Genomic DNA, 14,994 nt, shown 5'->3' on the forward strand with positions numbered 1-14,994 from the left:
ATTGTGCCAAAAGAGAAGAAATGAATTGTTGATTTTGAACTGAAAATGCCATCAAACAAATCAACAGAATTTAACCATTTTATTCAAAGCAATCACTACAAGATAGTACAAAGTGGTTCTGTTTTGTGAATACCATTGAAACTGAATTAGAATTATTGTGTAATGACGTCCTTTATAACTGAATCTACGCTGATGAACAGTCATGCCAGTTCTACGGAACAACAGCCATTGAAACAACAGGATTATTCTTACGATGATGATTTGGTTATATCGAATAAGCATGCCTTGCACGCTTTACACAAGAGAGTGTTGCTAATAAAACAGTCCTTGACTGCTTTATCTACTCGGAATCATACCGGAATCATCAGAAATGTGTCTGATCGACCAGATGTGCGTTCTACCATTGCTTCTGGCTCTCAACTTCTTGGCAGGATTATGCGTTATATTCATCAACATGTTGCCAAGATTCCCCTAAGACAACTGCTGTCATATTCTGCTACTGCTCATTCCATCACACAGTTTGACCTGCAGCTGTCTGACTTTTCAAAGGTAAATCTAATCATGGAACACAGTGGTGGACTTTGACATGGTCGAAATACTATCGAGTCTTGTAATGTCCAGTATATTGATTTCATCGTATTTTTTGTGTAGATTGCTTTATCACCAGATTCCCCTTCTGGTCAGAGTGATGTTGCTACTGCCTTACAATTGGATGTGAATCAACTTCCTCTACTATTGGAACAAAACAGCTCGATACTCGAAGTTCGTAAACAGTTGAGTCAACCTTTACCATCACTGTGCTTATTACCAATCCAATTTTAATGAATTAGAAATACTTTACAAATAGATATGTTGAATCTCTGGTGGATATTGAACGTTGTCTGCTATTCGGTCTTGTAGATTTTCCTCCAGAGTCCAGATCTGCTATTCATGATATTCTCTCTCGTTTACAGGAATTTATTATTTCAAAATCCGGAAGAGTTGCGTATCCTGTTAAGCTTTGGTCGGTTGACAGCAGTTCTGTCTATATTGACTACAATGTCAAAATTGGCTTTAATCTCCTTGGTAAAGTCTTCAAGGGCGAATGTGGTGGTCGTGACGTGTGTGTTCAACTGATCTCTGGCATGCAAGGACAAGAATCATTCGATGTTTTGGCCAAAGAAGCTGAATCTTGGTTTTTACTGCATCATCCCAATATCGTCAAGATCTGGAGAATTTGTTTGAATACCGATGTCCCGTTTTTGATTATGCCACTAATGCATACAGATATTGCTGCATTTTTGAAACGCAATACCAAAACCAGTGTTGAGGTTCGTATTGGTTTTATTATTGGAATAGCTAAAGGGTTAAAGTATCTGCACAGTCTTCCTACTCCTATCATTCATGGCGATATCAAAGCAAGCAATGTTCTTTTTGGTAGGCTTGTTGAGCTATTTCTTAACAGTAAACTTGCTACCTTAATGGTCGAGTTTTTGTTTTTGATAAATGCAACTTACAAACTGTACATTCAATCTTTTTATTTGATGATTTAGGATTCGATGGAACTGTTGCTATTACTGATGTGGGCATGACAAAAATCAAGTCATTTTGCAATTCTGCTTCAGGAAGACGTGCAAGTTCCATTCGTTGGCTTTCTCCCGAAAGATACAAGAGAGGATATCAACTTGCTCAATCTTCAGACACGTTTGGATTTGCCATGACTTGTTGGGAAATAATAACTGGGCATGTTCCGTTTGCAGAAGAACGAGAGAATGACATTGTAAAGGATTGGATCAAGGACGGTGAAAGACCAGATAGGCCTGAGAATATTCCAGATGTTTTATGGGATGTTATAACCGATTGCTGGCATCAAGATCCAGAAATGCGTCCTTCGTTTGAAAATATTATGACTCGATTGTCTATTCTTTCATACTCCAAAGGTCCTGTCTCCGAGTCTCGGCCTGCTATGCTGCCTATTCCATCGACTATGCGCATGCAAATTAATTCCGATGCTAAACATGGTAACGCGCTGGATTGTTTGATATTCAAGTTTGCTGATGTTGTATGGATTATGTATTCAAGTGAATATTCAAACTTACTATTTGCTATTATTTTTCAAATTCAAAAGATACCAACAATACATTTTCACTTACATCGCCACTGTTTCCTCCTGCTGCTACTGTAAGCACTGGAGATGATGTGATCCCCCCAATGCCATCACATATTGAATCACATGGTAAATCTTTGAAATCCACCGAATTTTATTGTCCTGATTTTTCTGCAACTTCCACTCAATTGGGCAAATTAAAACTCAATCTTTAAACATATTAGAAATAGCAAACAAACCTGATGCCGAAGTTATCAAGCCCATTGCTGATCATGATGATGATGCTGATGTATCGTCTATAAAGAATACAAGCACTGGTGTCGAATTAGAAACAGACCAACAGTCTACGATCTCCAGATCGACTCCAATCAAATCTACACCCTCCACTTATAGTCGTAGACGTTCAAAACAACAAGTGGAAAAGACTCGAACTCCAACTAGTTTAAAACGCCCACTCACTAGCCCGTCACTTCCTCCTTCTCAAACAAAAGTGTCTCGTAGATCTTTGTCTGCTTTGGATAAAAGCACTAAAAAAGCACAAGATTTGTTGTTTGAAACTAATTCCAAAAAAGTCGCTTACGAACCCAAGTCAATTATTTACACTTTACCAGATGGCGGGGATTTGGAAGTTCGCGAGGGTCGTATCAGTGAAATCGAGTTTAAACATCTTTTGGATGCGTTTCCAAAGCTTACACACAAGCTCAAGCTCACCATGCAGAATTTCAATCGGTATGCTGGAGAAATGTCATATAGTACTTGGTCAGCATTTAACTCTGCTCAAAGACCCAGGATTGCTACTAATTCGGCTAAACGAGTGATTGCCTTGTGAGTTGGATTTTATGACAATTGTTGGCTTTATATCAAAAAAATATGATTCAAAATAGTCCAAGTTGACACTATTTGACTGTTTAGACGGTTTATTAAGGATGAAGCCAAGGGTGGATTTAATGGCGAAATCGACAAGTTGACCATGCTTGAAGGCTTGTAAGTTTACGATTTTCGATTGTTCATACTTGCTTGAAATCTCACTATTGGTGCATTTTTTCAATATTTTTCAATATCTAGACAGCTTGTGAGTAATCAGTATCCGACCAATATGATTCCCGATGAATTGTGCAGTTTGGTGCACCTCAAACAAATGTAAGCATGATTGGATCTTAATTTTGCTTTTTAAGCAATCTTTATAGTTTGCTTCTATGGTTTACTAAATGGAATTGATTTTATTATATACTTAGTTTCATTGATAATTGTGCAATGAATGGCGTGATTCCCTCCAAAATAGGAAACCTGACTGCTCTGATGGAAATGTATTGTATTTGCCATTTACTAGGCTGTTTGACATAAAAAGTATATACATTGATGGCTTATTAGTTTATTTCAATTGCACATGGTTTGATGTAAATAGGAGACTGACTCGTCTTAAACTCAGTGGAGACCTTCCTGTTTCATTGGGCAATTTGACCAATCTTACCATTCTGTAAGCTTTTCATTTATACTTTTTGTCGAGTTACAAGATTTCATTTTTCTTGACTAACAATTGTGTTTATATTTTGATGATTCTTGCCAAGTGATTTGCGATATAACGGATTTACGGGATGTATTCCACCTGCACTTGGAAATCTAACAAAATTGTCGAAGCTGTACGGTTTTATTGACACTGCAAGATATATGCATGACTACGCTTATTTTTACTAACAATACGGTTTAGAAATCTGTCTTACAATGCATTTACAGGATCAATTCCGCCCGAGATTGGAAATCTTGTCGAATTGGTTGAAATGTGTGTTGGGTTTGTTTATATTTTTGGGCAGCAGAATGATTGGGTTGAAGTTTCTAACTTGTTGTATGAACATGATATACTTTAGATGCATTTCTTCCTGTCGTTTGGAAGGAATTATTCCGTTGGAATTTGGAAACCTTGTCAATCTAGAAAAGCTGTGAGTTGACACATTTAACCTTTTACGACATCTTTTTGTTGGATTTGGCGACTAACTTTTTGTAGTGACTTGAGCCGTAACTATCTCAAGGGTCCAATCATTACTGAGCTATCCCAGTTGAAGAAAATCAAGTACCTGTAAGTCTTTGATACTGTCATGGAGTGTATGAAGCTTTTGTAATAATGATTGTATTGTCTTGATTAAGCATTATTTTTTACTGATTGGTTGCATTTTGTAGTGATCTTTGTATGAATTACTTTGATTTACCCATTGCAGATGAATTTTATTCGATTGATTTTTTCTGGATGTAAGTGATTTTGGTTATGCATTGGGTACTCATGGTCTTATTGCAGTGCTTTGACAATATTTGCCGTTTTGTATTGGTTCGCGATCAACATAGTCGTTACGATCAGCGCAAAGTCAGGACAGATGGAAAGTCCAGTAAATCTAATGATGCCAATGCAAATTCAGCAAACATGGCTGACACTTCATCATCAAAGCTCACTGATGAGGTTTCCGATACCGTTGAACTACCTATTTGCTCTAGCAAAGAGCCATCTGTATCTCCCGAGCCATCATCTATAGGATCGATTGCAAGAGTACTTGCTACGAAAGCCATTACTCATTTGAATTCCATCACAAAACAGTTTACACAAGAGATTCCACCAGGCGACGGTATGTACAATCCAGATCAGCCAGTCAAAAACTCTTGCAGCAGCGACGATTCAACCATTGTTGATTCGATTCAAAACTCAAAACAAATGATTTTGCTTGAAAAAAAACAAGTTGATTCTGGCATTTCAGATGAGAATGCTCACGATGTAGCTGCGACTTTGCTCACCAAAAGCCAAGAGTCGTGTTGATAATCTTGTATTGATTCTTGGATGACTATCGACCATGGTGCTCACTGTATTAACTATTATTGAGTCAATATTCTATGCATGCGTCAACCGGATATTAACGGTTTATGAACTTTGACTCTTATCTAATGCTCTACTTTGCGTGAATATAGCGGTAAACCATCATTTTCCAGCAATAAAATTGTATTTGATAATCAAGCCATTGCAGCACGATCTAATGTTCTTGCAGAAACGTAACAAGTATTTTGTATGACATACACATTGAATAATCCATTGAATTGATGATTGACTCGATATGACAACGCATGCATTCATAACAACTAAAGTGTGATTTGCAAGTAGAAATCGCTAGTTTTAACTTTGAATTCAACGGCTGAATCAATATTTTGTACAGCTATTCAAGAACCAAAACTAAATACAATGAATGCGTTTGTGTCAGCATTATCTACGACTGAAACAGTGACTCAACAGCAGAGAGAGATAGTTGAATCCTCGTTGAAGCAGTTTATAACGGAATACTCGGATACTCTGACTGTTGTGTCTGCGGGGATTACCACAGAATCTATAAAGAAAGTATGGATAGATTCACTACTAAAGTTATTGGATTCTGACCCCACCAATGCATGGTCTCTTGATGGTAAGCAAAGCTACACACCAACAACACATACTGTTATTGATCATCAATACGTTTAATTACTTTAGTGACAGCACTGGGACTGCAGGTGTTGAGGATTCTGTTGCGAGAGAGTTGTGGGTGTGATGCAGTTTATACTGAAAAGGTATTTTATACCGACATGTGTTGTGTATATACAAGCTGTTTAACCAGTGCGTCTATCAGGTCATGCATTTAATGGCAACGCATGCTCATCTGAACTCGGTCATGTCTGACTCGTCAATTCCATTTTATCAAGATCGAGTAGCCATCGAGGCATTAAAGTGTCTGTCCAACATGTTGCTACAAAATCCTTCTATTCGACAGCTGTTTTCTGCCTCGGATTTAGTTGCTGCAGCTGCAAAATCTCTCGAGGTATAGTTTGACTACATTGATTTATCTTGTTGTAGATGTGCAAGACTAACTTTGGATCTTGTCATCTACGAATATAGATCCAATCACTTGACATGGGTACAGTGTTTTTACTATCAAGATTGATTTTTCTTGGGACTGTTGAAAGCAAAGCTGTAGCAACATCACTCGTATCTTTGGGGATTTGTGATAGCCTTGCACACGTAAGTCGTGTTTATCCAACTTGCTTATAGTGCAATCTGAATGCTAACCCAAACCGTAATTTCCATTTAATTTGTATTGGAATGTTGCAGTATCTGGATAACATTACCAAAGGAAAGCTTTTGCTCGGTGCAACAGAGACATGGATTAGCATTCCAGTTACAGTCAATGAGATTCTTAAAACAGGGTTTAGTCTATCTGTTCCTATATCTGAATCCTACATGACCAATACATCGTCAATGCCCGTGCTATTTGGTGGAACAAAATCACTTGGAGATGCATTGAGTGACCACGCAGCTCGAGATGAACTAGGAAAATCATTTACACTGTATGTATCTTGTAGATCTACACCCTATTGGTTTATAGAATTTAACACCTGTGTACTATTGATTTAATAATGCTAGGCTTCTTGCAGCAACGATTGAAATATTTACTAAAACACCGCTGAACCCTATACCACTGACACCCCCACATAGTCACGCTATCAACATGATGATGAACCTTCCGGTCAAATCCCTTTCAAAAACATGGTTCTTTGAAGACGATTACAGCATTGTATACAAGAGTGTTGATATTCTGACCACAACACTATGCACTGTTTTTCCTCAACGTGCCAATATAAATAGTGGAAAGGGGAGAAAGGAATATGAGGATGAGGAAGAGTATTTGGCAGAAATTGATGGAACCAATGTGGATCAAGCTATTCCGCCTCTTTTGATTTTGATGAGAAGTTGGGCCAAAGGAGATGATGGTGCATGTCAAATACTAAAAAAGCTGTTGATGCCCAAGAATATGTAAGTAAAACGGATGAAAGAGTAGTTGAATGGTAGTGTACTAACGTACGATTGGTGGTTTATTATCATTGTAATCTAGCGATCGATCCAAGCCATTACATCATGGAACCACTGTGACAAATTACATGATATGGCTTATGATGACAGTAACGATGCTACAAATCCGAGACTGTGTTTCGGAACTCCTATTTGCGGTTTGTAAAGAAAGCAGTTGAGTGGATTGTAACATGACTTTAGAATTGATACATTTTATTGACATTATGTTGATTGATTTTTAAAAGTGGATGAATTGGTAGCGTATGTAGGCTATGGTAACGCAGCAGGATTTTTGATGAACAAGGGATTACTAGGATCAACACCATCGCAGTCGAAACCATCACAAGAAGAAAGTGTAGCAGATGATCAAGCAAAGATCAATCCGATCACAGGAGAGTATATCAAACCAGAAGACGAACACAATGAAGCTTTAGAGAATATGACTGAAGAAGAGCGCGAACGCGAGACGGAGAAATTGATGGTGTTGATTAGCCGACTGGAGAAGAACGGAGCGATTCAAGTTGTTCGCAAGAACGAAGCATAAATGAAAGAAATTTGTTTGACAAACTCCGACAGTTGTCAAGACTGAATTGTGAATAGCATTTGACTGACTACAATGGTAGATCTTCTGAATGAATCCTCAGACTCAATTGTATTGATTGGAACCACTCGTTCAGCTGCATCAGGACGCATGCTAACCTGCAGCAACAGAGTTGAATGTGTTTTATCTCTTCGACTGCTTCGTCAGTTTCCAGAGTCTGTTTTGATTCAGATGTTTCCTAAAGGAATCTCTCCTTCTTCTGTTCTGACACTGGCCGAGTTAGATCTGATTAGACCGTCTCTTGAGATTCGACTTCGTTTGATTCAAGAGAATCGTCATCGCATTGGTAACAATCTCATTGTCCAGAGTGAGGATCCTACAGAGAGTGTGTACTATTCTTGTCTTGATGAGTCGAATAACTCGAGTTATATCACTCCTACACTGCTCAAGAAAGATACTCTTCCACTACATCAACCTACTACTATCACTACCTGTCATGCTCTTAATTCACAACCCTCGTTTGCATCAATATCCACCAACCCTTCGTTTTACTCCGAATCCACTGACAACTCTTACTCAAGCGATACCACTCAGCATCCGTCTCATAATTGTACACCTGTCTCATCTGCTCATACCAAGACTGAAACTCTGCATCATCTTCAACTGTCTCTGTCAAAACACACTTGGAAATCCATTGACCAAATACTATTGTTTTTGAATATTCATGCCATGTTCGAATGTCAAGCTGTGGGGTTAAATTTCGCAGAAGGATCCTCGACCGCAAAAGCTCGCATCGCCAGCATTCGTCATAAAAAGATGCTGTATTTGGGCGTAGATATGCATCTGCTCAAGTGCTTTGCTCAATATTTTGGTGCTCATATAAACGATAAATCTCTTTGCGGTTCTGCTAGTACGACCATTTTCGAAAAGACAGTTTCCGATCCTCCTCCCACTGTAAGTTTATTGATACGTACACCTGATCTGCTCGATACTAATTGTTTTTGCATTACAGATTTCAACACACTTTAATTTACATTGTGATGCATCACGTACTTCAGCACACATTTATGAACAGATTGATCCTTACTTTATTATTGATATGGATCAATCACCCCTTTCACCTACTCATACTTCCAACTCAATTGGTGATATCAAAATCAAGTGTTTGCAAAGACTCATGGATGAGCTAAGTATGATAGATAGTGGGTTTACCACACCCACTACTCACAATCGGTCCTGTCGGCATATTGTCATAAACTCTCTTGGCAGCGAGATAGAGTTGAAGAAAACCCAGTGGATGTATCGACATGTTGACCCAAATGGATTTCATATCCACTCTCATGCATTGTTTTCAGTAGATAATATGTCTCTACAATCCTGTTCTTCTAACCGTATTCGTGATGATGACTCTACTCGAAATGCAAATGTTGAATTGAACGAAAAGCGTGTCGAGCCTCCATTGGATATCATCAAACAGGCTGAACCCAATGGTTCAAACAAGATGCGACTCCATGATCCAGAAAACACAAGGAATAGTACAGAGTTGTTGATTGCTGCACGGGAATCAGCCCAAGTCAGTTGGTGGGAACATCGAACGATTCGTATGGATTATCCAGTAGATAGGGTGAATCCCCTGTCACCAACCAGCACGCTTGCTGATACTAGACCAAATCAAGAAACTCCCTTTGAAAAAAGAACATCATTACCCATATCCCAAGGACATCCAAATGAAGCACTACACCAACACACTCGAACCGTTTCAGCAACTCCATCACCATATAACCACAACCATGGTACCAACACACAATCAGTTGGAACAATATCAGGGCAATCCAGAATAAACAGCATGCCAGCAATAACAACTGGAAATACATGGCTGCAACTGCCTTGTGGATCCGAGCCTTTAAAACCTGAATCGGCAGTAACAAAACAGGTAACGCGACTGGTGAACGAACTACAGTTTTGGAAAAAGTCACCAGGCCCATTACTTCGCATGCCCGCTCATACTACCAAGAATAGAGGAGTAAGAATGCAAGAGCCAGTCCAAACTATTGAAGAGTATCGATCATTATCTACCACTCCGATGATACAGGAACCCGCTACGATGGAGATTGTAGTTAAACTGTGGATAAGGAGAACATGGTGGATAGATTTCTGCAACTTTCCTGATAAAACTTAATAAAAATGTATCAAGACTGGCATTTATAGTGTTTATAAATGGAATTTCAGACTAGTTTGACATTCCAAGCAAAATCAACGACAAATGGATAAAGAAACGGACATTGAAAGTGTTGCTACAGCGAGCAGTCATTCACAGTCATTCAACTCGCATACTTCTGCTGCTAGTGCTGCTGCTCGTCTTAAAAGACCTTCCATTTCCCCAGCAATCACTGCTCAAACCATTGATGCGAGCTCATCCACGCCCACTATTCAGTTGTATAATAATAAACTGTTGCATCCACCCAGCATTACACCATTGAATCCACTTAGAGCCAGAGCCATGTCTTCTTCTGGTCATAGTTTAAACTCGAAAGCAATTCCTCAGAGGCGACAGCAGCACTTGCAACGACCACAATCTGAACTGATTTTACAATTTCCGCATCAACCACACGAAGCATCTGCTGGTCATACTGGATCTGCTGTTGATAATGTGGATAACACTCGTTCTAGAAGTAAAACTGATCCTCCCTTTCGCTCACTGGGTGATATTCTTGGATCAGTTTCGGATAGCGATCCTCAACTCATCCACCACATGATGGCTACTATTGCTGTTTCTCCTAATTTATCCCATTTGACCAATTCACATGAAAATATTATGCATTCATCTACTTCTGCTCCAGCTCTTCTCAGTGCTCACGATCCAACCCGTTTGCAATCATTACGGAGTCAAACGCTTGTGGATCCCGCATCTGGTACGCATGCTTCAGCTGATTCGATTCATCTTCGATCCAATACAAATTTGAGTTCAAATCCAAGACGACCCAAAGGAAATATGTATTCAAGATCTCGTTCTTCTGTACGGGTTCCTTCTCCAAATTTATCCTTACGTGCTGATACATCCGCATTGATTCCAACCATAACCAATACATCTGTTCCACGATCATCAATTATAGGTCGCTCACGATCATCATCTAGGCAGAACTCGGGTGGAAAGGAAACGGCACTCAATCCAACTGTGTCGCATATATTGGACAGATTAGCTATACAGGCAAATACATTGACATCTTCATCAACTGTCGCATCGGGTCAGCCATCCGAAATAAGTGCAATTCGAGGTGTTTCAAAACAAACTTTGGCAAGACTGGATCATATGCGTGATGAAATATCTGATCGATATCGATTGATTTTCAGTGCTTGTACTTTGTCACATACTTCAGTCTATGCACATTCTACGCATGCTTCCGATTCCACTGCTTCTGTTTTGGATTCAGCAGCACATGCTGAAAAAGGCTATAATCCTCTCAAGGTTATCCGATGGCGTCGGTCTAAATGGAAACAAGCTGTCTTGGAAAGTACTTCTCCTGGATTTTCTAATGATCAACCTACCCAATCCGTCATGGGCGTAAAACAATCTTCTGTAACGTCCAACTGGCTGGTAACAAATGATGAACTGGCAGAATATCTCGTGTCTTCTAAATTCAACGTAAGTCTGTTGCGTCATATTGACATCCAGATGGAATTTATAATTGACAAATTGCTTTATATTTTAATGGTTTTGTAGAATGATTCTGGAAATAGAGGACTAATGCTAGTAGATGATCCAGAAACCCTCGAGTTGGGAAACAATCTCTTGATGGAGTTTCTATCCAATACAAGTCCTACTGCTCCGCTTTCGGCTTCTACTTACTCTGCTAAACCATCGTTTGCAAGTAGAAATAATAGTATCATGTTGCCTAGTGAGCCACAGTCAACCCATACATCGCCTGCGAGGAATTCTATTTTGCATCCGCCGGATATTACATACCCTTTGGCATCTCGTCCATCTGGCAATGGAGAGTTACCAGCTGTTGATATTCTAATATCTACAACCAAAAATTCAACTGATTCTCTGCCAATACAACCAAGTCCTGTTCTACTAGAATCAAATCTGCTACTTCCAAGCGATTGTAATACAAGACCTTTATCCACAGCCAGCAGCAGTTTTACTCAGCCTGAATTATTAAAAATAGACTCGGTAACACCGTGGGAGTTACAACAGCCGCCGTCATTGGCACAACAGCAGATCCAGCCTGCAACTGTTGCGGTGCAGGCAAAGAGTGATGCAGGAGGAAAGCATTCGAGAGTGTCAAGTTTCCGCGGTGTACCAGACTGGTTAACCTCTGGATTAAGATCTGTTGGATCATCTGCTCATCCGCTTTCTGGTGGTGTGAATGCATCGATAGAAAAGCATCGACGTGCTGAATCCACCTCTAGTCAGCGTCTTAATGCCATCATGATGGATAAACCTTTGGATGCGCCTAGCCCGACTACCAGTGCACATGGGTCAAGTGGGAGAAGATTAAGAAGGCTTGGTCAGCCACGTGCAGGTCAAGACATGACTGCTAATGAAGGGGATGCTGGCGGTTCAATATTTGATGGGTTGAGTTTAAGTAGTGGCAGTCAGAATGGTACTAAACGCGGAGGTCATCGGAGATATGCTTCTTTGGCTGGTGGGAATTTGAATTCAAAAGCTTTGGAAGATGGATCGGCATTTAAATTAGAAGCATGGGATGTGTCTAAATCTGCACAATCTTCATCGTTTAATGGTCGCGTACTGAGTGATCATCAGTTACGTCCTGCAAAATTGTCACAATCCAGTAAGCGAATTTGCTTTACCGACAATATTCACGTTTTTCAAATACTAATTGTCCTGCATTCATGATTGATTAGTGTTGATTTATTCTGCATCCAAGCGACTTCAGCCCAATGTGTCACTTGTGAAATCACGTTTACATATAAATAAGCGGCCTGATTTAATTCGGCGCTTGCCTATGTTTAAAGGAGAACAACTTTTGATTGACAAATTCCAATCTGTACTGGAAGCATCCAAAAAGGACATTTTATCAAGCAAGGGGTTTTCACAGCATATCAAGGTGAGTGTTTTACTCGTTTGGATAGACTTTGGCTTATATCGGAGTAACTAAATGCATTTTGCTGATTTTGGTACATACAGGAGCTTGTCAAGACTCAAAAAGAATTGATGGAGTCGATTCGTGTCATGAATCCATCATATGATTCTAAACCCGATGTTGGTAAAACCACTCAATCACCGCTGAGTACGTTTTGGCGTAAATCCACTCGATGAACTAGACCCATAGCTAATGATGTGACTAAACAATTAGGTGTATCGATATTAAAGCTGGGCACATTTGAATCGACACTAGAAGCATGTACACGGATGAGAATGTACATTCAAAAAAATCTTTCATATGCCGAACACAATCGATCTCAATATCTCAAGTAAGCATATATATTTAAATAATGACCGTGTTTTAAATGATGTAACTGAATGGTGTGTTTGAATGAAGGATGGACATCAAACTATCTAGTTTACAGCAACGTGTTGAAAGAGAATCGCTGCGTTTGGTGACGATCAGCAGCAATCATTCTGGATTGGTGACTGAAGGAATGCGGCATCAAGCAAACGGCAATCGATATAATAAATCAGCCACATTGCATTCGACAACATCAAGCTCAAAACCCAAAGCAGGCATGCCTACTGTCAATGGATCCACACCATTGGATAGAACTGATGTGCAGGTAAAAAAACATCACAGTAGCTTATTAGCGGCTGTACGTGGTAGCAAAAGTCAAGATTTAAGCGATGAATCAAGTGATTCATGCTCGAATGCCTCTGATTCGCAACACTTTGGCGTCAAAGATGGCATTGAATATACCCAAGGTTCGCATCGTATGAATCATCACAAAGGCTCACTTGGTGGAATAGGAGCTACCGGTAGTAATGGATCGGGCATACATCTTTCGTGGCAAACACAGTTGGGATATGCACTGTTTGCATATGTGTTGAATATTTTGGCTTTTATATTCTGGGGTGTTTATATGCTATGGCGAGCTGTAACCATGGTGTTTTGTTGTGGATGGTGTAATCGGAATCGGCACAACAACGGTCCACAAACAACAGGAAAAACTACAAGTTCTACTGCCTCGACTGTTCCCAGTGCAAATAAGAAATTCAATCGGAACTCTGCGCGTAGAGCATCGTTGACAACATCAACTCCAGTCAAGACACCACGTATAGTAGAATCGACTCCACAATGAGATATAATTGTATTGATATATAAATTGGATTTAGATTTGTTTAGCCCACTATGACAGGTGATAAAGGGGATGAGAATGGAGAGAGAAATAAAGAATTGGGAGTTATTACCATCAGTGTATATCATGTATTTGAAGAGTGCTCGCGTAGATGTTATTCAACCACACTTTGTGATTAGATCTGGTTATTACTTTTGTGACTCTCATCACTATCTGTGTGTGTATCCGTTGACAAGAGGATTTTGAAAGGATAGATTTCTGATACTGCAACTTGCTCTTTTCCCTCAGTTAGCGCATCAAAACAGCATTTACTCCAGCAATGCTCGTCTGTCCAAGTTGGTTTGTTCATCAAGTATGCGCTTGATTGTAAATGTTGCAGTATGACAGTATGAATTATGCGAAAAGGAACCATATACAAGGATCATCTGTAAACGATCGTATGGTTTTGGTTGCACATACAGATTGCAAGTATTCATACGACTACTGTTAATGACAATACAACTCTGTTTTGATTATATTCTTAAATGTACACAATGAATGTTGCGATTATCAAAAGACTGGCGAGTATGTTGCTCAACTGTTGCTGATTCAAACCTATTGCTCATTCTATTGCGCAACCCATCAACTGGAAAGTATTTCATATACAATGTATCGAGTCAACACACATGACACTATCCATCTGCTCGAGTTTCTTGACGAGTGTGTTTACAGGATCAACTTACCATTTTAAGATGAAAGCGACTGAACAAACAGCCGAATCCAGTTGTATGCGCCATATTTGAGCAATTCAAAGGACGCGAGCGCTGATTCTCCCGCCATGTCAATCAACAAAAGCCAATATTTGCAAAACAATAACACAAACTCATGTCAGTAGACTGACAACAGATGCGTTTAATGTATGCAAAACAACAGACGGAAAGCATTTCAGTTGATGAATCATTTGATACTTGTGGATCAAGAACACACTATTGAGGTTGATACTGAGGTTTGATCATGTTAGATTATTTGCTACAAGGGATGTTGCATTGCCATGTAGGACGGCATCAGCAGTTGTAAAAGGATTGAAATTTGACAGTATCAAGACAGTGACAGCAGCAAGAGTAGAAACTCACTCAAGAGATGATCAAGCGATGAACAATTCCAACAACTCGACTCATTCAAGAATGCCGTGTCGCTTGACTACACCGTTCTATCACACACAAGTCAGCTGTACGTGAAGCCTCTCGAGTAATTTATGAATTAAAGCTGCTTGAGTGGAGA

General features: G+C 39.5%; 4 protein-coding genes across 4 annotated transcripts; all 4 read left to right on the plus strand.

Annotated features, from left to right (window-relative positions):
* Nucleotides 1-162: 162 nt before the first annotated feature.
* On the plus strand, nucleotides 163-4,886 carry BATDEDRAFT_87979 (uncharacterized protein; the record flags this gene model as incomplete). The annotated part of the gene is made up of 14 exons (XM_006678580.1): nucleotides 163-549; nucleotides 652-773; nucleotides 848-1,416; nucleotides 1,533-2,000; nucleotides 2,108-2,215; nucleotides 2,311-2,911; nucleotides 2,999-3,070; nucleotides 3,152-3,226; nucleotides 3,322-3,393; nucleotides 3,492-3,563; nucleotides 3,795-3,875; nucleotides 3,952-4,023; nucleotides 4,089-4,160; nucleotides 4,424-4,886. 14 exons carry the CDS (start codon nucleotides 163-165, stop codon nucleotides 4,884-4,886), a joined length of 3,234 nt encoding a protein of 1,077 aa, XP_006678643.1.
* Nucleotides 4,887-5,303: 417 nt separating this feature from the next.
* BATDEDRAFT_24422 (uncharacterized protein) lies at nucleotides 5,304-7,482 on the plus strand (the record flags this gene model as incomplete). The annotated part of the gene is made up of 8 exons (XM_006678387.1): nucleotides 5,304-5,520; nucleotides 5,586-5,662; nucleotides 5,698-5,910; nucleotides 5,988-6,110; nucleotides 6,201-6,436; nucleotides 6,513-6,902; nucleotides 6,982-7,100; nucleotides 7,184-7,482. The coding sequence occupies 8 exons, from the start codon at nucleotides 5,304-5,306 to the stop codon at nucleotides 7,480-7,482; spliced, it is 1,674 nt and encodes a 557-aa protein (XP_006678450.1).
* Nucleotides 7,483-7,554: 72 nt separating this feature from the next.
* Nucleotides 7,555-9,658, plus strand: BATDEDRAFT_88354 (uncharacterized protein; the record flags this gene model as incomplete). Its single annotated transcript, XM_006678581.1, has 2 exons — nucleotides 7,555-8,433; nucleotides 8,492-9,658. 2 exons carry the CDS (start codon nucleotides 7,555-7,557, stop codon nucleotides 9,656-9,658), a joined length of 2,046 nt encoding a protein of 681 aa, XP_006678644.1.
* Nucleotides 9,659-9,742: 84 nt separating this feature from the next.
* BATDEDRAFT_88355 (uncharacterized protein) lies at nucleotides 9,743-13,737 on the plus strand (the record flags this gene model as incomplete). Its single annotated transcript, XM_006678582.1, has 6 exons — nucleotides 9,743-11,122; nucleotides 11,201-12,275; nucleotides 12,349-12,551; nucleotides 12,632-12,734; nucleotides 12,801-12,918; nucleotides 12,987-13,737. The coding sequence occupies 6 exons, from the start codon at nucleotides 9,743-9,745 to the stop codon at nucleotides 13,735-13,737; spliced, it is 3,630 nt and encodes a 1,209-aa protein (XP_006678645.1).
* Nucleotides 13,738-14,994: the final 1,257 nt, after the last annotated feature.

This window comes from Batrachochytrium dendrobatidis, assembly GCF_000203795.2.
Source record: "Batrachochytrium dendrobatidis JAM81 unplaced genomic scaffold BATDEscaffold_5, whole genome shotgun sequence".
Classification (NCBI taxonomy): domain Eukaryota; kingdom Fungi; phylum Chytridiomycota; class Chytridiomycetes; order Rhizophydiales; genus Batrachochytrium; species Batrachochytrium dendrobatidis.